Source organism: Zingiber officinale, chromosome 6A, assembly GCF_018446385.1.
Source record: "Zingiber officinale cultivar Zhangliang chromosome 6A, Zo_v1.1, whole genome shotgun sequence".
Taxonomy (NCBI): domain Eukaryota; kingdom Viridiplantae; phylum Streptophyta; class Magnoliopsida; order Zingiberales; family Zingiberaceae; genus Zingiber; species Zingiber officinale.
In genome coordinates this window covers 76,858,036-76,883,792 of record NC_055997.1, presented here as the reverse complement: position 1 = coordinate 76,883,792, position 25,757 = coordinate 76,858,036, and the positions used below count along the sequence as shown (strand labels likewise).

At 35.9% G+C, this 25,757-nt stretch overlaps 2 protein-coding genes across 2 annotated transcripts; both read left to right on the top strand.

The window, feature by feature from the left end:
- Positions 1-1,102: 1,102 nt before the first annotated feature.
- Positions 1,103-10,346, top strand: LOC121996642 (betaine aldehyde dehydrogenase 1, chloroplastic-like). The gene is made up of 15 exons (XM_042550669.1): positions 1,103-1,301; positions 1,380-1,522; positions 2,320-2,400; positions 2,479-2,627; positions 4,115-4,207; positions 4,283-4,406; positions 4,529-4,594; positions 4,851-4,917; positions 5,144-5,220; positions 7,213-7,326; positions 8,840-8,917; positions 8,997-9,148; positions 9,247-9,307; positions 9,888-9,994; positions 10,087-10,346. Exons 1-15 carry the CDS (start codon positions 1,190-1,192, stop codon positions 10,175-10,177), a joined length of 1,515 nt encoding a protein of 504 aa, XP_042406603.1. The 5' UTR covers positions 1,103-1,189; the 3' UTR covers positions 10,178-10,346.
- A 1,266-nt stretch (positions 10,347-11,612) lies between these two features.
- Positions 11,613-25,354, top strand: LOC121996641 (bifunctional purine biosynthesis protein PurH-like). Its single transcript, XM_042550668.1, has 12 exons — positions 11,613-11,885; positions 11,984-12,095; positions 13,217-13,295; positions 18,366-18,462; positions 19,719-19,821; positions 19,972-20,105; positions 20,199-20,376; positions 20,467-20,624; positions 21,828-22,037; positions 22,176-22,523; positions 24,717-24,843; positions 24,988-25,354. Exons 1-12 carry the CDS (start codon positions 11,787-11,789, stop codon positions 25,137-25,139), a joined length of 1,797 nt encoding a protein of 598 aa, XP_042406602.1. The 5' UTR covers positions 11,613-11,786; the 3' UTR covers positions 25,140-25,354.
- The last annotated feature ends 403 nt before the right edge of the window (positions 25,355-25,757 follow it).

Genomic DNA, 25,757 nt, shown 5'->3' with positions numbered 1-25,757 from the left:
TTATAAGAGGTCCAGAGCGACATTGATTTATGGACAAATGCAAAGAAATCATGTATACGTGTATTATTTTACACAACATGATTGTGGAGGACGAAGACCATGCAATATCGATTTGGGATCGCGAAGAACAAGATACAATCACAGCGAATCATGACTCAACCAGTGAATTTGCTGAATACATTCAAAGACATTCCGAGTTACGTGATACTCAGGTGCATCATCAGCTTCGTCATGATTTGGTTGAACATATCTGGGAAACATGCCATCGTGATGAGTAAATAACTAATTTTTTATATATGAAATATTTAGTTATTCAATTCTGATTTTGTGAAATATTTGAACTATGTTGTCGTTTTTTTTAAAATGTATACGCCGGATGTTATATTATTTTCATTTTTTTAAAATGTATACGTCGGATGTTGTATTATTTTCATTTAAATAAAATATTAATATTAAAATATTTATATTGAATAATTGTCTAAAAAATATTTATGAATAAATGATAGACGAAATATATTAAAAATATATATTAATTTTATTTAAATATAAAATTATATGTAAGCTAATAAAATGGTCATGAGACCCATAAATATTTGATTGATGAGATATTTGATTGTGAAATTGAGGAGGACAGATCCTATGGACCGCTTTTTGTGGTTAGAGGATGATCCCTAAATATGTATTGGTGGAATAGTAAAAAGTGATCCAGAAGATCCGGGCTCGAAATTGAGGGTATTTGAGAATGAGATATTTGATTGATGAGATCTATAAATATTTTTATTTGATTGGTGAGATATTTTATTATGAAAATTGAGATATTTGAATGACAAAATATTTGAAAGATGATATACAAATGGAGAATAATAAATACTTGGGAGAAATATCCTATGCTAGTATTGATACTCTTATACCTCATGCCGGTGTCACACAAAATTTTATCTTTTGGTTACTGCCTGTCGTGTCACCAACAAATCACTTGCGTTACTCCTCTGTCCGCTACCACAGACGCACCCGCCTTCTGACACGATCAAAAAGCGGGACCCCTGAGACTCTAACTCGAAACGGTAGCTCATACGAGTTCATAGGGCTACTTAAAAGTTATTTTTTTTTTCTTCGGATCTGCATTCTACGGCTTTTTGGATCGGAGTAGCACGGTGATAGCGGTGGAGGAGTGTCATCGTCAGGAGAGATGGCGGCGGCGGCGATCTCCAACCGGCAGCTCTTTATCGACGGCGAATGGAGGAAGCCGATCTTAGGCAAGCGCATCCCCGTGATCAACCCCGCGACCGAGGAATCCATCGGTACGGCTGCCTCTTTTTCCCTTTACCATTTGGTGGTTTGATGCTGTTGACGCGGACCGGGATTGGCTTTGTGAACAGGAGACATTCCTGCAGCTACTGCGGAGGACGTGGAACTGGCGGTGGAGGCCGCCCGGCGAGCGCTCACCCGGAACAAGGGTAAGGACTGGAGCCGAGCTCCAGGCGCCGTACGTGCCAAGTACCTCCGCGCCATAGGTGCCAAGGTGTCCTTTTCTTCTTCGCGCTAATTGGATCTGCATGTATTTTTTTTTTTCTGCTTCCTTCCCTACTGGTTTTCAAGTTAAGGAATTCGATGAGGGCACTACTATTGAGTTTGGGTAATTAGTAGTTTTTTGTGCTAGCTTTTTTAGGATAAATTTGTTTGCTTTGTCCCTTGGTCTTCTCAATGATATCCTTCTCACAATCTATCAGTGAATTTTTGTTCTATGTAAACCTCATTGGAGAATAACATTCTTTTCCCAGTACGTGTATTCGATGTCCATGAGAATGGTGAATTGCACGTCATACAAACTTTGATGTGTCTAATTACATTTTTCTTTTCATATTGTTTTGTTGGACAACTTAAAGCTAACCTGAAAACCGTAGCAGGGAATGGTTCAAACTACAGATACAATGAATGTTTTGTTTAAAAGGGATTCAGAACCACTAAAACAGATCGCTTAAGAATTAAATAATGTTAATATTTGTTACTATATGTCCACTTCGATCTATCTAATTTTCTACTTTCCTTTTCCGTTCCTTCCTCATGACTTGATTTTTCTACATCCATAAGTATGCTGAAGCCACCTTAACGTCATCCAGTGGTATATTAGAATAGTTAGTAAAGCCTAGGGCATACATTTTTGCCTGTTACTACATAAGTTTGACAGACTCTTTTTTACTTTTTCGTCACAGGATTGCTTCATTGAATATTTTCAATAGCAGATTTAATTATAGTAAATTGGTCCTTTTTTCATCTTGTTGACTCACTTTTGAGCTCTTATGATCTAATGCAATTCAGATAACTGAGAAGAAATCTGATTTGGCTAAACTGGAGTCTCTTGATTGTGGAAAACCTTTGGATGAAGCAGCATGGGACATGGTATAATATTATTTGCTAAGATTAAAACATTGTTTTAGCTTCAATGAGTCTGACATACATTTCGTTTTCCTTCTCCAGGATGATGTTGCCGGTTGTTTTGAGTATTATGCAGATCTTGCTGAAGCCTTGGATGGAAAACAAAGATCTCAAGTTTCTCTGCCGATGGAAACTTTCAAGTGCCATATTCTGAGAGAACCTATAGGTGTTGTTGGACTGATTACTCCTTGGTATCTTTCTGAACTCCTGGATACCTTTTCCTTATTCTTTGACTCTCATGCATGGTTGATGACGTTGGGCATTGCAACGACTGTTGGAAATTTTTGTATGCTGATGTCGTTCTGGTTTACTGTTTGTTTTCTTATAAATTGAAGTTTGACACTGAAGTATTTATATGGACTTCATTTGTTTAAACCATGTGCATAGGTTTTGTGTGATAGAATTCTTCAGTCTTATTCCGAATTTAAATATATTATGATTCTGGATTGATCTTGTTTTCTTGCAAAGGAACGTAGACATGCTGGTTCTTTTACTTGACAGCTTATTTCCTTCACCAATTGAAACATAACACAAAAGGAATCCCTAGTCATTTCTCATGTATTATGTTATATTACTTGCATTTGAAACATACCACAAAAGGAATCCCTAGTCATTTCTAATGTATTAAGTTATTTTACTTGCATGGCTATTTATATTATGCACATATGTAACTTTCTCAGCCACCAAAAATAACTAAAATATTCATACGATCTTACAAAAATGCATAAGAAAGCATAATCTTAAAACTTTCTTGGTTTAACTCAAACTGAGTAGACTTATTTTTGGGTTTGGGTATTACTCTTGTCTGTTGTTGTGCTACTAAAAACTTTTGACTACGATAATAATTTTGATATAAGTATAATTTCACTGCACAGTATAGTGCACCTCTGCTAATGTGATGGACTTTTATTGGAAGTACTAGGTGGCTCTGACTTCATGCATCGACTCTGTTTGCTGTTATAGCTGCAGACTATTTTTTGTCCAGTTGCCTGTTACAGTTAGTTTAACTGGTACTATGAGATGACTAAAGTGGTAAGTTAGCTTGGTAATTGCCTAATAGTCAATACATTCTTTGGTTTCCAACTTCTATCTAAATTCAGGTATCCACAATTCTTCCCATTTTTAATGGGGTGTTGACCTCTTTTAGGTGGTTTTCATATGTTTTTTAGATTTAGTTTGGTCGGGTGATCATTCACATTGGATGTTATGAAAAGACCATATTGACTTTATTCTTCTTTGATGCCTTCAATATCATACTAACATGGACAATCAACCTAGCCAAGACATATACTTTCTCAACTTTAATTGAAATATATATTTTTCATCTATTGTTACTTACATAATTCTAATCTAACATCTCATTCCCCTGTACCATGCTAAGTTTGATTGGAAGATTACTTGCCCCAAAACTAGTTTTGGTAAAACATAAAAGACTCAGTCTCAAATTTTCTATTTCTTGATACTTAGTGTATTAGGAAGCTGATGTATTTTGTATCCATCTCTTTAAATTGCTTCTGCATTCTTTGATGGAATCATGGACATTTAGTCATAAACTTGGTGTTGCATGTGCTAATTGGTATGCCTATGGTTCACCCTTCACAGTAGCAGCTCGCTAAACATCATTAATAATTGTTAGCCTTAATCTACAAACTTTTTCATACTTGTCATTTCATTTCAGGAACTATCCTCTGTTAATGGCTGCATGGAAGGTTGCTCCTGCTCTAGCTGCTGGTTGCACTGCGATTCTCAAGCCTTCTGAGCTATCTTCCATGTAAGAAGTTGGCTATGGATATTTTATGAGTAAAATATAAATAGTTATTCTAGAATGCTTTTCTTTTATCATCAGGACCTGTCTGGAGCTTGCTGCAGTTTGCGAAGAAGTAGGAATTCCTGCTGGTGTTCTGAATGTTTTGACTGGCTTAGGTCCTGAAGCTGGTGCTCCGTTAGCATCTCATCCTCATGTTGATAAGGTCTAACTAGCTAGTTGCTAATTGAAGCTTTTAGAAAATATTTCACATCAATATTTCTCATGTGCCCAATAAAACTGATGTGTAATCATTTATCAATTTATCCTCCCTATTTTGTGTTGCAGATTGCATTTACTGGAAGCACTGACACTGGTAGAAAAATTATGACAGCTGCTGCCCAGGTGGTCAAGGTCTGTTAGGTTCCTTTCATTAGGTTTCTTTTCTAGTTATTTATATCCTTTCTGATAAATACATGTTTTTTCATTGCCGTACCTGATCTTGTGCTCCAGTGAAATGAGATTCAAGTAATTTACCTCTTATGATAAGATCCAAGTAGCTTTTCCCAAATAGTCAAGACATGACTTGTTACTTCTGTTAGTGTATATATGGTATTGTGCTTTACATAATATTTCATAAACTAATTTATTTGTTTGTTGGCTTCATCAGCCTGTAACACTGGAGCTTGGGGGTAAAAGCCCTATTATTGTCTTTGACGACGTTGAAATTGATAAAGGTGTGTATCATTTTTTATTTAACTTAATCATAAAAACATTATTCCCCTAATATTATACTCCTATTGGAAGAGCATCTCATAGAAATTGGATACTCATATCCTGTCATTGCTCTCTGCATGTTTGATACTCCATAGTCTATCTCAAAGCATTAACTTTAGTTTTATAAGAGCATTTGCCAATATTTTCTGGCTTAATGGTGATTGTTGGATTATCTCGGACAAAAAGCTGTTGAATGGACACTTTTTGGGTGCTTTTGGACAAATGGTCAGATCTGCAGTGCAACATCTCGCCTTTTGGTGCATGTAAGTTTGTGGTACAAATTTTTATCCTTGAAATTACTATACTATGGTTATATTAGATTATTAATAGTACTTTTTTCATAAAGGTTCTCAGTTCTCATAGTTTACTTGTATGCAACTCTGATTTTGAAAACATTTGTGTTGGTAACCTTTTGCATCTAATTCTGTTTCTCTTCCCATTCATCAAATCGTCAGCTCAAACACCTCGTCCCATTCTAGAATTAGCTCCTTACTTAGGTATAACATCATTGCAGTATTGATGCATGTTGCCTGAAACTTTACATGCCAAGACCTTTCCAAGACCCAATAAAGGATTCAGATTCTACAGAGGTTAGGGAGGCCCCTTTCTTTGTAAAACTTTAAAACTTAAAATAACAAATCATTTGCTAAATGATCCTTCCTTAGGTATAACATCATTGCAGTATTGATGCATGTTACCTGAAACTTTACATGCTAAGACCTTTCCAAGACCCAATAAAGGATTCAGATTCTAGAGAAGGTTAGGGAAGCCCCTTTCTTTGTAAAACTTTAGAACTTAAAATAACAAATCATTTGCTAAATGATCATGGTACCCACCAAATAAAGTAAAAGAATCTCCTCGAGATTTTCGTAACAACAAAAAGATATTTTAGTTCAATGTATTTGATCAATAATAGATTAGATGCAGTAATGTAGAATGCTGTCTGATTATCATGAATTAACAAGCAATTTCCATAGGGTTCAAGCGATTTAATGTTGCACTCGCACTTCAACTACTCTGCTACACGTACCCTGTCAATGCCCTGACCATTGCTCTGCCTGTGCACTAGAACATTATATCAGATTCAATATGTATCCTGTCAATGCTCTAATCATTGCTCTGCCTGTGCACTAGAACATTATATCTGATTCATGCTTAAGAATGGGCGATAGCTACAATTAAACTTGCAAATAAGCATCATGACATTTGCAACTTTTCTGTTACATTTATGCCCCTCAATAAGCAACATTTAGAAAATTAGGTGTGTCTTCAATATATTTAATTGATCTAATGTCAATAAAGAGCAGAATGTAGAAAACAAATGCTTATACTTGCTAGAATAGACATGCATGATTCTCATGGTAAGATGATTTAATTTTCCTGTAAATTTTCTGTCTTTCTCTCATTTTCCCAGTGGAAGAAGCTTTCTTTCATTCATTATATTTTCCTAGGTGTGCCATATTAAATTATCATATATATTATAGTTTCCAAGCTTCTTATGACAATTATATGAAATTCATGATTTCTCATATAAATAATCATATTGATATAATAAATTATCTCAAGTTATTAAGGAATTTCTTTACTGATTTATTGCTTTATTTTTTTAATTTTTGATTAAATGAATATTTAATTGGTATAACTATATTTATCATTGAAGGGGAGCTTTGGCGCAACGGTAAAGTTGTTGCCATGTGACCAAAAGGTCACGGGTATGAATCCTGGAAACAGCCTCTTGCAAAAAGCAGGGTAAGGCTGCGTACAATGGATCCTCCCCGGGACCCCGCATGGCATAAGCTTCGTGCACCGGGCTGCCCTTTTTTTTTTTTTTAACTATATTTATCATTAGTACAAAACACTCCAGCAGAGTTGTTCATCTATTAATCTTAATCTATTGCATGTGAGCTTTAAGTCTGCGCATCATATATTTGGTCAAAGGTGTTCAAACTAACTGTACCAGACAAGTCATTAAATCAACACGAAATCCGGCTTGGATGGTTTGCGACCGTCTGATGGTTAATCCTAGTTGGAGATGATGTCCTAAATTTGTAACAAATATTCCCTACAAAGTTTAATTTACTTTTGAATTCTTGGATTGTATCTCAACGTTTTTAGATAATCCTCCCAATCTACCAGCTATTCACCTAATTTTTCTGCGTGTAATATGATATATTTCATAGAACTCATTGAATATCTAGTTGTTCCTATTATATTGAGATTTAATCTTATGTCTGCGTATTTGTGCCAATGAATAGGAAAATATCTCAGGAGAATTTCTGAGAAAGCTTGTAATATGGGCTCAAAACATCAAGGTCTCAGATCCATTTGAAGAAGGATGCAGACTTGGTCCTGTTGTCAGTGAAGGACAGGTATGAAAGTTCCAATTTGTAGTATGATGTTTATTCTTTATTGAGTTTATAGTTTCCTCTAAAATTGAACTTCTACGACTGCACGCATGAAGCATACTGTATGATTTTTTCCATCTTTAGAATGCAGAAGAAATACTTTTGTCAATTTTCAGGAATGTCATACTAATATGCACATTCTAATAGAAAATTCGTTCTTGTTGCTAAACTGCATTGTATGGTAAACTGGTACACTAGGGAACTAATAGGAGAAATTTGTTGGTCTGTATTCATTTTTTGAGGGAGGTGGCTGAGTCTGCCTCAACATTGCAATGCTAAGGAGTTATACATATATCTAGAATAAAATTATAGACGTACATGATCAATGAGGTGACTTAGTGGTCTGAGAGGTGGATGTCATGGAAAAAGACATGTATGAAATATCAAATGAAGTATAACAGTTCTTCCTTCAAGTTTAACTATTAATATTTCCATCGATTTAAGTGTATTAATAGGATACATTTTATTTACCTGATTCATAGTAGTTGAAGTGTCATTCTTTGTAGCTTTCTTCTATCGTATTGCATTCTTTATCTGTTGTAAACTTTTACACCGTATCAAATGCTTGACACTCAAATACTGACAACTCGAGTTGCATTCTGATATTGCAATTAATCACATGTTTTTTTTTCTGGAAACAACCATATCAGTCACCTAGATCCATGTGTTTGACATGGTATCCATGTCTAACATGGGCATATGGTACTTAGAAGGCACATGTTCTTTGTACTATCATATATTTCTCTATTAGTGCAAAGTTAACTTTGAATAGACTTGAATGGTTTTGCAATTCTTGTGCATTTTTAAGTTTGCTTATCTTGAATGGACAGACTCATGGCCAACACAAAGCTAGCCCAAGCCTTTTTTAGGTAGTAGCATGTCATCCTGAGTGCTGTGCTCTGCATGACCAGCACTCAGGTCATGCTCAGCATGACATGTGCCTGGGCTGGATTGGAAACAACCCTATCGGGTTTGTCCAGCCTGTGTGCTGGAAATGAACCAAGTTGGATCTGATGCCTTCCCCCCTAATTTCCCAGTATAGCCTCTAGACTTGCCATTTTTCTAATTGAGTTCAAAGGAATCACCCTTCTCACTTGATTTTTTTCTTTTAAATATTTTATGTAGATTAAGCTATAGATGAATTGCATGTATTTTACTTCTATCGATATTAAGTTGGGTGGGACTGCCTGATTGTATACTTGAACAGAATGCATTTGCAGTGGTGAATTAGAGCATGGTAGAATGATTTAGCTGTAAAAACTGAAAATAAGTATAAGTTCTAAGTTGACATTGGAATATAGCTATAATCTTCCCTTCCATATCTAGCAAATTAACTGCTGGATCTCTTTCCTTCAAACATATACGTCTTGGTTTCTTAGGATTACACTATTTGATTTTTTAGATTGCTGTTTGATTGCTGCTTAAATATCTCAAGGGATGATATAACATCCATTTAATAATATTCTTGTTATTTCAGTATGAAAAAATAAAAAAGATCATTTCAACAGCAAAAAGCCAAGGAGCTACTATCCTATATGGTGGTGGACGGCCACAGGTAGATAGTCTCCTTATTTATCTGCTCTTTTTGAAAAAGAGAAGTGGCTAATTAACTGATATTTATCATCTAATGCCAGCATCTAGGAAAAGGATACTTTGTTGAGCCAACAATTATAACAGATGTTGAAACATCCATGCAAATTTGGAGAGAGGAAGTTTTTGGGCCTGTTCTTTGTGTCAAGACATTTAAGACTGAGGAAGAAGCAATTGAACTTGCAAATGATACTCAGTAAGCCACTCAGACTTTTTGAACTGCAGCATAGTTGAGAATATCCTTTAGTGAAATAAGTAGCATGGTCTCTGATATTACTTTCTACTCTGCATCAGTTATGGCTTGGGTGGTGCTGTGATATCTAAAGATCCCGAGCGCTGCAACCGGATATCGGAGGTAGAGCCCTACCCCGATTTTACTCACAATTTTATATTTTGTTTGTAATAGGTTATTATGCATCTCATTAAGTTATGAACCTACGACTTAACTGACTGCAATAGTCTCTACTTCCCAATATATGCATATTTTACCAATTTATTGGAGTGTAGAATCTGGATTCATTTCACAGCCAACAAAGCTTTAGACATCAATTGATCCCTTTCTTTGGAACTATCTGGACCATTATAACTACAAATTTATGACTTGAACCTGAGCCAGCTGCAGCAGCTCAAGGATTAAGGTTGACATGGCTTTTTAACAAGTGGAGTTTCTTTAGTTTTAGGTCTAATATCTAAATTAAGTCGTGCTCATATATTGAAGGTCAACTCATTTTAGCACTGTGAACAAAATTTTATTCCTTTCATGAATAAACTCATGGATAGCCTCATCTATAATAATTACGTGTACTCATAATTTTGTATTGGCTAATGAACTGCCTCATCTATAACCAAGCAAACGATCTTTCATTCAATATAAAGATCAAATTAAGGGAAGCCAGTTACGTTTTAGTGAGTCTAATTTGGCTCGTCTTTTGCAGGAGATTCAAGCCGGAATTGTATGGATAAACTGCTCACAACCATGCTTCTGTCAAGCTCCCTGGGGAGGAAACAAGCGCAGCGGTTTTGGTCGTGAACTTGGCGAATGGTTGAGTATTCATTAAAATTCTCTGTTCATAGCGAGCGATCTCCCATTTCTCACAGTCGTTTTTGCTCTTTCTTATTCGTTTTTCCTTGCAGGGGGCTGGACAACTACTTGAGCATCAAGCAAGTTACTGAATACGTATCAGATGATGCATGGGGATGGTATCAATCTCCATCCAAACTGTAGGCCGCGATCTTTTTTGATCCGCGAAAATATTTAAATGAATTATAATAAATGCAATAAAAACCCAACTAAGTATGTGAACTGTTTTGATGATTCGAATTCAAAGACTTGCGCATCTTTTCTGAACGACTCCAAATTTGGGACTCCTTGAATGAAAACTTATTCTGCTTTAGAAGGAATGAACTTGTTTTATTAAATAATGTGTAGTTTTTATTCTTTCATGTTGTTATCCTATGCTTTTCTTTAAACACTAGATGATTTGGAAGGAGATTTGAGGAGGAAGAGGAACAGACTTAGTAGGGAAAAAAATAAGAAAAAAAACTAAGAAAAAAGATTGCTTGAAGATTTGTGATGAACACGTGTTGGTTCATGGAGTGCTCTTTATGGCTTTGTTGGGTGAGGAATATTGATTATTTTGTTATTTATAATTTTAAAGTCATAATATAATGCAATTTGGATTATCAAATAATTTAGATTATAAAAGATAATAAAATTTTATAATCCAGATTATAAGGTCAATAACATGTAATTTAATTATATTTTAAGTTTAATGTTTAATTAAAATTTAAATGTTAAATATATTTTTAATCCATTTTCTATACCAATGTCATAAATTACATTTTAAGTTTAATGTTTAATTACAATTTAAATGTTAAGTATATTTTTAATTCATTTTTTATATCAATCGGTCATCAATGTCGCTATCGCGCTATTGATTATTTTCATCGGTCACCATTAGTTGTTATTGACATCGTTGTTGTTGTTAGTCGACTCGATGTTGTCGGCAAAGATTACATGATATTTTTTATCATTTTATAATAAGATGAATTACATTCTTTATAATAAAGTAATATATATTAAATAAAAAAAATATAAAACACCTTTTAATTAAAGTTGACAAAAGATGACTGTGTTCATATTCAGTGTCCTCGCTAATCCATCCCATGACTAACACGGAAGAGTTAAATCACAAATGATTATTAACCTTTAGAATAATGACTAGTATATAAAGAAATAATTAAAAAAAAAACACAGCCTAATATTTATTACATTAGAGGGAGTAATCAAATGTTACATGCATAATATAGAACTCTTTCAATAAATTTTATTACGTTACAAACTTAATTATATTATCTTTAACTAAACACAATAATTTCATTTTGATTTTTTATAAATTTTATTTAGTTTAATTTCAGTATTATGGGATATTATTAATACATTCTATTAATAAGGAGCATTTTTGGAAATTAAAATTTGTAAGTATTTTAAATAATAAGATATTAATGCGTATAAGTAAAAAAACAAAAAATTGATATAAAAGATAGCAATTAGGAAAAAAATCATTTCCTAACATGTTGCATCAAATTTACGGTTGAAAAAAAAAGCACAGGAAAAAATTTTAATTTTATTTTAAATTATTTAAAATTGGTTATCGTATGATCGTATCTTTCCTCAGTGTTCTTCCGGGTTCTTTGTTAGGGTTTTACATTTCTCGACTCCCCGCGTCCCCGCAACAATCGTCGCCATCTCCTTCTCTTCCACTCCACCAAGACGTTATTCCCTTTCCTGTTGCCAGCCGCTGCAGCCACAGGCGGAGCAATAGAGTTGAAGTATGCAACTCTCTCTCTCCCACTCTCCTGCTACTGTCACCGCCGTATCTGCTCGCTGCTTTATTTACGCTCACCGTCGGCGGTTCGATCGTGCACTACAAGTGAGATTTTTTTTCTTCGTTTGTTTTTCATTTGTTTTCGCACTGGCTGCCAGGGTAAAAATGACACCTTTTTATTTTTGTTTGTTTCCCGGCAACAGAATCGCCTAATCCCTTCTTTTATTGTGCGTCGATTGTCTTCTGCACCGCACGGTATCATCAAGGCAATGGCGCAACTGGAAACGGATGCCCCTTCTTCTTCTTTATCCCCTGGTACTGATCACTTTCTGTTTTCTTTTCATTCTCCATAGCAAAGTCAAGTTTTGAACTGTGCAGACCGTAGTGCCAGGCCTATTTTTTTCTAGATGAACATATTAGTCATTTAGACAAGCCTCTAGATTGCATGCTATTTATAGATGATAAAGCTAAGCTTCTAACTAATGGATGCCTGAATAAACTGAAATTTATCCTTGAATAAAAACTTATATTATTCAATAAAAAGAAATTTGATGAAGATATACATAGTGATATAAAGAGTGAGTTTTCAGAAATTTCAAGTAGTTTCTGGAGTTTATATTTATTGTTTGTGCCCTTAGGATGAGTAATTTTGTTATTGCAAAATTGTGGCCTGTCCAATCATGATTTGAGTCAGTGTTATGAAGTCAAACAGCATGCACAAAAAGTAAGTGGTAGAAATGAGAGGTCTAAAGAAAATGAGTTGAGATACCAAAAACGAGAATAAAAATACTACTATGATACTATCTTAGATCAATTAGGTGTGATTCCAGTGATAAATTGAGAGAAAGATATTAAAATGATATGAGAGATGTTCAAAGATGAATGTTGAATTCTTTAGCTGTACAAGTTGAATCTAGTAGAGTTAAGGACGAGAGGTAGATTAAAGTGGCTCTACTTAACATAATTAAAGCGACATAAATGATCCAATGCTAGTGGTATAGTCTTACGTCAAGTTCATTAATACAACAAGATCCATATAGCCAGCTCCAAATAATTTGTCCTCGTGGCTTCTTGTTGTTGCACCTGTGTGCTTGTGCTGTGGTTGGCCACTAGTTATGGAGTATTTTCTTGCTTGATTCAGTGTTTCTTTTACACTGGCATAATATATGACACCTTACAGGACAAAATTTTGGTGGCATGGATTACTGGGCTGGTTCTTTTTTGATTTCCTTTTCACTAGGCCTTCCTGGTGATGACATTTAAATTTGCTAGTATGTAATCTGATCTCATGTTCAAACTTCATCCCAACTTGTGCACTGTTATAGGGAAATTACATAATTCTAGTTTTATTTATGGTGTAGTACCAGTGCATTGACTTAAATGTATTATTGATTGAACTACTTCTTGCAATGAGCTAATGTTTCTTTGCTTTTTAGGAGGACAAAAGCGAGCATTGATATCATTGTCAAATAAGCGAGATTTAGCTTTTCTTGGACATGGACTTCAAGGTTTAGGGTGAGTTGAACATTTTATTGAAATTTCATGTTTGTCTTGGATATCAGAGTTTCATTACCATGTGTTCTTCCATGTAACAATATAGTTATTTAGATCTTAGAAGAGCATAGTAAATATTTCCATCCCTTTACATTAAGAAAAATATAAAAATTGATGGATACAAATTGCCTTACTTTTTTTCCCCCTAGAATGTCCATGAGACTTTGATGATTTTTTTCTTCGTTTAGAAATTGTTATTCTCAATGGTCTGTTTGATTACTCAATTAATACATGGTAGCAAACACCATGATAAGCTGATTATGTGCTAGTTAGCTAGTAATGGAAAAGAACCAAAATCTATTATAAATTAGGATGTCGTTGTTTACCTTTAAACCTGGATAGTGCTTGTTAAGCATCTTGTTGAGACCCTTGGCTATGGATCGTGTAATGGGACAATTTATCGACTAATTGGCAGGATCAAACTTCGTCTTCTTGGTTTTACAACCTTGACGGCCTATGGTGGTAGGGGGATTTGAGGCTCGAGGAAATTAGAGAACCTCTCGATCTATGGATTTGATTTGTAAACTCAACGATAATCTTTATTGCATTATTCCAGCCATTTAAATACAACTAGGACGTTCCTTCTCTATGAAGGAAGAAAACAACCCCTGAATAAGAAAGGTTTTTTCTTACCAAAAAATTAAAAAGATACATGACTCAATTCTACTTAAAATAAAAGATACTTAACTCAAATAAAATCAATTACCATAAATTACTATAACTGAATCAATTCTCGTGATATGCACCTGCTCTCTAAATCTGCCGTGCGTGTATCTCTTGTATTTGATAGGCTCCGAATTTTCTTTTGTTGCATGGGCTTGGTCCATAACATTACTCCTTCCCTGAGAAACGGGTTTGTCCGCAAACACGAATGATGGGTAGTGTTCCATGATAGCCACTGCATCTTCCCATGAAGCCTCGACAGGGGATAAGCCCCCCAATGAACCAGAATTTGGAAGAGTTCATAGTGTGAGAGATAGTCAAGAACTGCTAGATGAGAAGAAATGTAATCTTCCTGATGTATGAGTGGAAGAGTTGGGAAGTTAGGGATGCTGCTGTGATATTTCTTTAAAGAGGACACATGAAAAATTGGGTGGAACTTGGCGTGGTCGGGTAATTGGAGTTTGTAAGCGACATGACCCACACAATCAATGATTTTAAAAGGCCCATAAAAGTGAGGAGACAGTTTTGAATGGTTCTTGGATGCCAAACTTACTTGGCAATAAGGCTGAAGCTTTAACAACACCATATCTCCTATCTCAAATTGTACCTCCTGATGGGATGAATCATATTGAAGGTTCATGCGATTTTGGGCCACAAGAAGGTTTTCTCGTAGATTCTTTAGAAGTTGTTCTCGAGTTTGTAGCTCTTGATCTACTGATTCAATATGAGAAGTATCGGCCAAATATGATAATAGGTGTGGAGGTGATCGCCCATACACGACCTCGAATGGGGTAAGCTTTGAGGGACGTGTGATAACCAATATTGTAATAAAATTCTTCTCAAGAGATCCAATATACCCATTTCTTTGGAAATTCTCCCATAAAGCAACGCAAATACATCTCAATTACCCTGTTCACGGCTTCGGTCTGGCCATCTGATTGCGGATGGTAAGCGGGCGAGAAACAAAGTTGTGTCCCACTAAGGCGAAATAGTTCCTTCTAGAAAGAACTAGTGAAGGTTGCATCATGGTGACTGTCGATGGTTTTTGGAAGACCGTGAAGCTTAAAAATGTTATCAAAGAAAACTCGAGTCACCTTCACAGTATGTGTGTGATAAAAGGATGAAATGGGCATACTTAGAGAAGCGATCTACAACAACAAACAATACAATTTTACCCTGAGATAGAGGCAATCCGTCAATAAAATCTATGGAAATGTCCGACCACACTTGGTGAGGAACATGCAAGGGTTGTAGTAATCCCGCAGGCTTCAAATGCTCCACTTTATTGTGTTGCAGATTGGACAACATTCACGCACAAACGTGTGAACCTACTGTTTTATCTCGGGTCAATAGAAATCTTGAGCAATTCGATATAATATCTTTTGATATCCTTTGTGAAACTCATCATGTATCATGGTTATTATTTTAGAAGTGAGGAGATGCAGCAGGGAGATAAATTTTGGCTTTGAAAAATAAAAGCCCTTCCTTGTATTACATGCGACCTTCGCCTCGCTGTGACCCCTGAATAAGGTGCTGAATTTTTGGGGAAGTAGAGTATTTAGATTGGATGTCCTCTGTTAAATTCAATTTAGGCATGGAGATAGCGGCGAACGGTCCATTATTGTTGTCACAACGTGAAAGTGCATATGCTACCACATTGTTTCGGCCTGCTCGATATTCGATAAGAAAATCAAAACCCCTTACTAATCCAGTGTTGTTGAGGCGAGGTAGTAATCGGCTGTTCCGATAAAAATTTTAGATTGTAATGGTCAGTTCAAATGGCTTAGAGAAATCGGGCAAGGCCAGTATTGGTATGGAAGTAAGAGTGATCTTTAGCTTTTGGAATACCAATTCCGCCGCCTCATTCCATTCAAAAGAGTTCCTTCGCAAGAAGCTAGTTAGAGGGACGCCAACACTCCATATCCTTGGATAAATTTACGATAGTACCTCGTGAGCCTCAAAAATCACGAAGCACCATGTGTCGTCTGCTTACCAATAAAACTGCCGAAGAGAAAGGAGATGTGCTTTGTCTAATCAGGCCCTTGGCAGTCATGTCATTATGCTCGATTTCATCTTTCTGCGTATGTGGGTATCTTTAAGGATGCACCACGATAGGGTTGGTACCTTGTTCAAGTAAAATTCTGTGGCAGCACTTGCGAAAAGGTGGAAGGCCGCTGGGTTCTTTAAAAATTACAGCATACTTTTCCAAAATCTGTTGTAGTTGTTTTTCATGAACTTTTGGAAGGGTAGCTGTTGCGAGAGAGGCCACTTCTGCCGTTAGAGTAGCACCCGATCCTAGTAAATAGATGGCGCGGCCGGTATATTGAAAGCTCATGCGCATTTGGGAGAAATCCCAAGGATGGGACCAAGGGTGCGAAGCCAGTTGACTCCCAACACTGTTCCAATGTCCCCCAATGGTAGAATGAAGAATTCTACATTAAATTTGTGATCACTCAAATGGATAAAGACATTGCAGCAGACCCCAAGGCATTGTAGTCGTCGCCCATTAGCTACGACCACCTAGAGTGTAAGACGTTTGTCAACATAAGCCCAAGATGGATGCAAGTGCTGAATTTAAAAAGCAATGAGTGCTTCCCGAGTCGATGAGATGCAAGGGGGTGTTATTAATTTGTCCTTGAATCTGCATGGTTTGAGGAGCATTGGTGTTAGTGATCGCATTGATGGAAATTTCAACATCCTCGATGTGGTTCTGTTCATCATAATCTTCTAATCCCTCAAGCCAAAAAAAGACGTTTGCAACGGTGATCGGGAGTGTAAAGTTTGTCGTAATTAAAACAAAGGCCCTTGACATGCCATTCTTCCATTTTTGTCCGATTTAATCATTTGATAAATGGTTACTTCGGTGGCAGGACGTGGGCGCGCCACTGTGTGATGGTCGAGTCAAATCGTTTAGAGTGGTGTTCATAAAAACGGGCAAAATTCATAGTCGAAGTGAGATCTTCTTGGTGGTAAAGCTCGACTTCCACAACAATATGATCTTGGAGGCCATTAATGAATATTTGCACTTCTTGTTGTGAGGTTGAGGAACTCTCTCGTGCCGCCAATTGTTTGAACTTTCGCTGGTAGTCTTTCACGGATCCTGATTGTTGAATTTTATAAGCTCATCCAATTTGTTGTTGCGAATAGGTGGCCCAAACCTCATATTACACTGATCTTTGAATTCCTCCCATTGAATATGAGGTCGATCACGCTCGAGTTTGATGAATCATAGTTGGCCATCTCCCTCAAGATGGAATGAGGTTAGGCCCACCTTTGCTTCCTTCGAAGTGCGTTGATGGCGAAAAAAATGGTCGCATCGATTGAGTCATCCCAAAGGATCAAACTGACCATCATAACGTGGGAAATCTAATTTCGAATATCGTGGTATATATGAGGATCCCTCCTCATGGCCATGATACCCTTTCTAGCGGTGCCCTTGTGGATTGGGATGGTTGTTACTCTCTTCACCTCGCTGGTTGTTGTGCGAGTGTAGATTAGAAAAGCTTTTCGACAATTCCTCTAGTTGAGCATGAATGAGCTACTGTCGTTTTTCATTGGTAGCTTTGTCCTCCTGGTAGATTTTGAGAAACACATCAAAACGTTGTTGAAGTACTTGTGAGTCATCCATTACGATGGGCTCTGATACCAATTTGTTGAAACCCTTGGCTATGGATCGTGTAATGGGATGATTATTGGCTGGTCGGCAGGATCAATCTTCGTCTTCTTGGTTTTACGACCTTGATGACTTATGGCGGTGGGGGATTTGAAGCTCGAGGAAATTAGAGAACCTCTTGATCTATGGATTTGATTTCTTTTTGTAAATTCAATGATAATGTTTATTACATTATTCCGGCCATTTAAATATAACTAGGATGTTCCTTCTCGACGAAGGAAGAAAACAACCCCTGAATAAGAAAGGTTTATTCTTACCAAAAATAAAAAGATACTAAGACTCAATTATACTTAAAATAAAAGATACTTGACTCAAATAAAATCAATTACTATAACTATAGCTGAATCAATTCTCTTGATATGCACCCTTCTTTCTAAATTTGCCGTGCGTGTTTGTCTTGTATTTGATGGGCTTTAGATTCTCTTTTGTTGCATCAGCTCAGTCCATAACACAGCCATATATAAATCAATTTCTTGCCCATTGATTTTCCAAGAAAGGTTACGTTAATATTTCATATAAGGCGATAGCTGCTTAAGCATCTAATGGTAAATTCCCTTTGGATGAATAAGCCCTAATTTTATCATGCAAACTGTCCTAAAACTGCTTAAAGCTTGGACATAGCTAAATATCCATCAACATTTTGCATATTTTATAGTTTCCTAGATTTTTTTAAAAAATAATTACTTGTAATGTAGATACACTATTGTCTCAACTGGTGGAACAGCATCTGCTTTAGAAGAAGCTGGTATCCCTGTGACTAAAGTTGAAGAGATAACCCATTTCCCAGAAATGGTATTTTTCGTTAGTTATCTTAAGCTTCTTCCTAAACTTGGCTAATATAATTTTGCAGGCTTGCAACTTTCAGTTATTATTTTTAAATGTAACTTGATTCTTTGACTTTACCAGTGTTTATTTCTAAAAGGTGCTTACTGACCTAGTTACAGTTTTTGTTTGAAGTGGATGAGCATGCTTAGATTGTTTCTTAACTAGAATATAATAATCTCCAATTACTAACAATGTGCTTTTTGAGGGCGGGGAAGTAAGCAACTATGGTTAAGTAATCACTAGATATCTATGCAGAAAGTTATTATTTTCATAGAATTCAAACTTGACTTATTGTCAAATGATTAAATGAGAGTCAGCTACTAAATATTAGACAGTCATGAATTTCATGTACTTCAAACTTGAACAGGACACCAGTTCATTTCTATTCACTTCTCAAAGTGGAGATTCAAAATTCCATGTTGCGTAGGCTGCTCTATTCAGTTAAACCAGATTGCAAGCTTTGTCAATGATAACCATATTGACCCATCAATTCTTCCTTCAATTTAGTGTCATATGTTTCCTTTTTTTTATGATGAGTAGTATGATTGTACAATAAACTATAGACATGTGGTTTGACTAGTAGACTGGACTGGTACATAATCATGCTTAACCATGTCATGACTTGCTTAGTCAGATAATAGGTGACTTAGTTCTCAACTGTCTATTTTATTACATTCTTATACAATCAAAATGTGTTTTAAATTAATAAGCTTTTCACTATGTTACTGGTAACCATGTACAAGTATTTGATGTGTGTATATTTAAGTGTCCAACATGATCAATAGTGATGTCAGTGTTTGTGAGTGGTTGGTGTCCAACACGGGTATTGAGGGGATAGCTGAAGAATCCAAGTATCAGAGCCTTTTAGTATATTCTGTAGTTTTCACCCTTAAATTCATTATATAATCTACACCCATTTGCCAGCCACTTTGGTGAGCAGTCCTACTACTAATTACGAACATTCAGTTTTGTTTGTGTTAGAGATTATTTTGTCTTGGCACATTATAGTCAATCCTAAGAATCTTAAGATATAAGATCTACTGAAGGAAGTAACCTCTATATTATAGATAGTGTGTATGAGAAAACTATAGGATGTGGTATGGTCATTTTCTCAGAAGACTTTCTCTTAATTTCTATCTCCTCTTGGAGTACTCAATGTCCTATGATCACGTTTCTTTGTATAGCTCCATAATGTCTCACTTAAAGCAATTTAATTTCTGCAGCTTGATGGCCGTGTGAAAACTTTACACCCTAGTATACATGGTGGTATTCTTGCTCGTAGAGATTATAGTCACCACATGGATGCTTTAAGTAACCATGACATTGGTATGCTATACTTAACGTTCTAGACATTTTTTCATATATGTTCTTTCAGACAGTTATTTTATTCAATTTATTTTAGTGTTTGGATGGAATTATTTTTTATGACTTATACTAATAAATTCGTAATATAAATCTTTGATGATATTTTCACAGGTACATTTGATGTTGTGGTGGTGAACTTGTACCCTTTCTATGAAAAAGTTACCGGTACTATTTCAATTGCTTTTGAAGATGGAGTTGAGAATATTGACATTGGTGGGCCTACATTGATACGCGCTGCTGCTAAGGTTCCAAAATGAACTGAACATTTGGGCATTTAAATTGCTTTGTTGATAAGTATTTATTTTTGTAGAATCACGAGGATGACTTTGTTTTGGCAGAATCACAAGGATGTATTGGTTGTTGTTGACCATGATGACTATCCTACTGTCTTAGACTTTCTGAAAGGAAAACAAGACAATCAGGAATTTCGTAAGAAATTGGCATGGAAAGCTTTTCAACATGTCGCATCTTATGATTCAGCAGTGTCAGAGTGGTTATGGAAACAAATAGAGGATGGTAAGCATGGCTTATCATTTTCTATGAATTATTCGCTTTATACATGTTTATAATATGATTTTTTTCCCTTTCTCTGCAATTTTCTTTTAGGAGAAAAGTTTCCTCCCAGTTTAACAGTGCCCCTTTCACTAAAATCTACACTTAGATATGGGGAAAATCCCCATCAGAAAGCTGCGTTTTATGCCGACAAGAGTATATCTCTTGTTCATGCAGGTGGCATTGCCACTGCTATACAACATCATGGAAAGGTAAAAGAACTTGTTTGATTCAGAGATTCAACTTTCTTATATTCTACTGGGGTAAAAGATGGTAAAACCTATCTGTTTGCTTGCCAATGTAATTTATTGTCACTATTTACAACTGCGTTGGATTAATTAATGAACTTCCTTGATATTGCAACCTATCAGATAATTGCTATAGTGGTTTGGACAATGGTCTTGTTGGCAATTTTGGTTGATTATCCTCTTGGGCATAGTTGTTATAATGGTGTACAATCGAGGACTTGTGCCTTATTACTTCTCATTTGTATGAATCAAAGAAAAAGAATCATGATTTATTATTTTGATTTACTATTAATCTTATTATATGCCGACCCTATCTAGTATGATAAGGCTTGGTTGTTGAATGTTGGATTAATCTTATTATATATGATTCTGAAAGCAGAAAGAACCCCCATCTCAAATTAAATAACCCATTAAAACTAGTTAGCCTAATCATTAATTAAACCCAACATATAAGAAATTAAATTTGTTTAGCCAATATAAAAGAATCTGTTACATGATGGTAGTACCATTAGAAAAATTCTGTTACGCAATGGAATAAAAAACCTAGTAACTTAATTTTGCATGAATATACTTGTGTAATAACCCAATTCAGTTTGAATTTGGCTCTGACTCGATTTAACTGGAGTTTACACAGTCTAATCTTAAATTAAAACGATTAGAGATCTGACTAGATCTTAACTGAGGCTAATTAGGCTTAAATTTGATTGTAAATCCATTCTAGTTTTGGAATTCAGTGGCTTTAAGTTGTCTACATATATTTATTACATAGAAGCTTTACGTCAACAAAGTAGCTAATGGTGATTTTATGTCATGGTTGCAAACTTGCAATGTATTTCAATTTTGATTGCTATCCATTTGGTATAGAGGAAGTCCTTGTAGACTTGTAAGGCTGACTGTACATCCAAAGCAGTTAAAATTCATGTGTTTTTTCTTGTTTTTAGGTGAAAGCACAATTTTATAACACATATAAGTGCTATATTTCTTTTTCATGAAATCATTGATCTGGGTGATCTTATTGTTGGGTATTTATTTCATAGCTGATAGCAAACAAAACTTATCTTTGGTTCTTCACAATGTGTAAGTTCATATTTTAAACCCTTTAGTTTTTTAGGCCTTGTTCTTTATCTTTTGTTTTGTTAACCTCATTTGTTGACTCCTTTGGTACAGGAAATGTCTTACAACAATTTCTTGGATGCGGATGCTGCTTGGAATTGTGTATCAGAATTCAAGAGCCCTACTTGTGTGATTGTCAAGCACACAAATCCATGTGGGGTAGCATCACGGCAAGACATACTTGAGGCATATAGATTAGCTGTAAAGGCTGATCCTGTCAGTGCTTTTGGTGGCATTGTTGCTTTCAACACAACGATAGATGAGGTAAGCATCATAGACATGAAGATTATGGTTGCTCAATATTTTATTGGTTTGCAGTAGAAAAATAAAAATAGAACTGTAATTCAATCACTGACTTTCCTATTATTCTTATCAATTCATCTTGTAACTTTACATTTCTAGGACCTGGCGAAGGAGCTTAGGGAATTTAGAAGCCCTATAGATGGTACTACTCGAATGTTTTATGAGATTGTAGTTGCACCTCAATACACTGAAAAAGGACTTGAGATCCTTCGAGGGAAGTCAAAGGCTTTGAGGATTCTCGAGGCAAAGAAGACTGGGCAGGGACTATTGTCACTTCGACAAGTTGGTGGTGGATGGTTGGCCCAGGAGTCTGATGACTTAACCCCTGAAAATATCAAATTCTCAATCATGTCTGAAAGAGTTCCGGAGGATGCCGAGCTTCATGATGCAGAGTTTGCATGGCTCTGTGTCAAACATGTAAAGAGTAATGCCATAGTAATAGCTAAGGTATTTTCACCCACCCTTTAATTGTATCTACTTCCTATCAGTAAGTCACTCCTAATTAAGTTGTAGATTATTAAATTATGTAGCATTTTAGTTATTTATTACTTATTAGTTTTATCTATCATGCCAAGCGATTTGGATTTGAACTTCTTTTGACTTCTAAGCAAGCTACAACATCTAGCATCGTTACCATTCTGCTAAATTTAGTAATGAAATTGCATGCTATGTTCCTTGATCAGGCCACAATTGATGGTTAAGGGAGCTTATAGAAGAGAATAAGAGAGCCCATGATCTTCTGTAAAAATGATAAAAAGGAAGAGACTGCTTTCAAATCGAACTCATTGTCATGCTTTAAGTATATAGGCTGCATGTTCTAGTTCCTCTCTCTACATGAATTGTTAAACGCCACTTCTCATATGGTTCACACAGCATACACTAGCACATATATCAAACTCTAACAAATTCCTTTACCGCCAATTACTATTGACACCACACATCACATAAATTCTACTCCTAATAAATTCTTGATTTGTACCTAGCTTGAGCCATAACTGCTTGTGCATATGCTAGGCAAGATTTGACTGCCTCATGTAAAATGTATGTTTCAGCTTAAAATCTCCCCATGTTCTATTTTTTAATTCGGCTTTTTACCAAAAGGAGCGGCCACGCTTCTTTATTTATCCAAAAGAGCCTCCTAGTTTTAAAATTACCAACAAGAGCACCAAAAATAGTGTTATTCCCTTCCTATCCCTCCTGCCAACCTCCTAAATACCCTCTCTCTCGCGCCGTTTTCCAATGCATCCCTTCTCTCTGGGATTAAAAAGGGCCTAATATGTTCCTATATCGGGCCCACCGTTGGGCCTGATATGATCCCATATCAGGCCCACGGTGGGCCTGATATTTTCCATATTAGGCCTGGGCTTGATATTTTCCCATATCATGCATGTTGGGCCTGATATGGAAAATATCAAGCCTAGCGTAGGCTTGATATTCTCCCATATCAGGCCCATGCATTGAAAAACAACGTGGGATTTAGGCGGTTGGCGGGAGGGGTAGGAAGGGAATGACATTGTTTTTGGTGCTCTTTTTGGTAGTTTTGAAACTAGGGTGTTTCTTTTACTAAATAAGGAAACGTGACCGCTCCTTTTGGTAAAAAGCCATTTTTAATCTGACTACTAGAATACATTCATAGTTATTGTAAGAATATTTCCATCAAAATTGTTTATATCGTTACCAACAATGATTATGAGCTTTAGTTCCTGATATATAGTTGACAAGAAGAAATAATAGTAAATTATATTGATTTTGTTGATACTCTCTTTGTGGCATATCATTATGGGTCATAGGTGTTGGCAGGTCAAAAGGTGCCTGGATATTTTTTACACTTTTGGCATGAGTTGGCATTGTGAAAGATGCTGCTATGCTAGCATCATTATGCCAATTTGTTATGAAGTGTGCAACGGTTCTAGTCCGGATAAGAACAAAAAGGAATCCTCTATCATGTTTACATAATGGTAATCTTGGGGAAGTAGCTTGTCTATGAGTTGGCAAAAACCTCATTGAAGTGTTATTGCAATTGGCTTTATATGCAAGTTGTTGAATTCTCACCAAGCATTTTAGACCATAGGTAGCGTGCTCCCTAAGTTGGCTTGTAGGAATGATCCATGAGTTTCATAGATAGCTTAATTTATAGTCATTTTGGGTCGGTGGAACTTCAGCAATGTCAGTTTTCATTTGTCAATTATAAACTTGTTCGTGCAATTACGCTTTTGTATTTCAACCACCATTCTTTTAGTGTTGAAGCAATTTGATAATATTTCATTTTCATTGGATTGTTCAAAATCAATTTGCTTTAAAATCTGGTATATTTATAATAACTGATTCTTGAGTGGGTAGTACAATTTCAGTAATAGCTGGTGTAAACCTTAAATAATAGTGGCCATCTTTCTCTTTTTTTTCTGGAACATCTTTTTGCTTGACCAAATAATTAATAGTCAATCTACTAATTCTTATTTGAAGCAAAATAGTAAAGGAGACTGACAATTGACCAAAGTATCATTTCTGAGAATTTGCAACTGTTTGTTCTTACATATAAACTTCATACTTCATAGTATGGTAATATTGTCAAATCTTATGGTTTGTTGCCTTGCCGTCCATGATCATTCAGATGAAGTGCCAAGTGATCTCTTTTTGCAGGATAATTGCATGTTGGGAATGGGTAGTGGGCAGCCGAATCGACTGGAAAGCCTAAGGATTGCTTTTAGAAAAGCCGGAGAAGCGGCAAAAGGAGCTGCATTGGCCAGTGATGCCTTCTTCCCATTTGGTAAGAATACTTGGACTCAGATGCTGCTTCCGGTTTCTTAACAGATAACTTCTGCGAGCTTCAACTGTTTAGTTTCCGTTGCCTATATTTGGATAACCTTTCTCTCTGAGGTTTATTATTAACGTGGAGTTACCGCATCGGCAGCTTGGAACGACGCCGTCGAAGAGGCATGCAAGAATGGCATCGGAGTCATTGCACAACCTGGAGGGAGCATAAAAGATGGAGATGCTGTAGACTGTTGTAACAAATATGGAGTTTCACTTCTCTTCACGAACGTTCGACACTTCAGGCACTGAGGGAAACTCCAAGTAGGAGAGCAAAAAAAATCTAATAAGGCAATGAACAGCGGCGAATAAACTTTATTTTCTTTCGGAATTTGGACACTTTGCTCATTGGAAGCCAAGCTGAGGTTGTTAAGGATTCTATTTTTCCCATGAACTAGAAATTTTCTTCTAGTTACGTGGATTTGGGGTTTTCTTATCGAAGAAAAATTCACATTTACCTGCTCTTATACTTTTGCTTCCCAAGCGTACGAGTCCTTGTCCACCCACCACCTTTTTAGACCTGCTTTTATTCATTATTTGTCTTAAGAATATTTGATAAATTTAAAGAAATCAGGTTCGGCGATTAAAATTTAATAAATCAACTAAGGTTACGTATGCAACGCTTTTATGAAAAGAACAACCAGCTTTACGATTAGAGATGCCTAAAACTAAATTCTAATTAAATTTGAATCACTGAAATATTATTAATTCAATTTTCTACAATTTTGGATGCAATAAGTGTGGTGGTAGGAGCCTTCACAATAATACTAAATTTTTTTCTTAAATATTTGTGATCCCTATGTTCACATCATCAATCAAGTATATGATGCGTTTGGTTGAGAATTATCCTTAATAACTTTGGTTATCCAT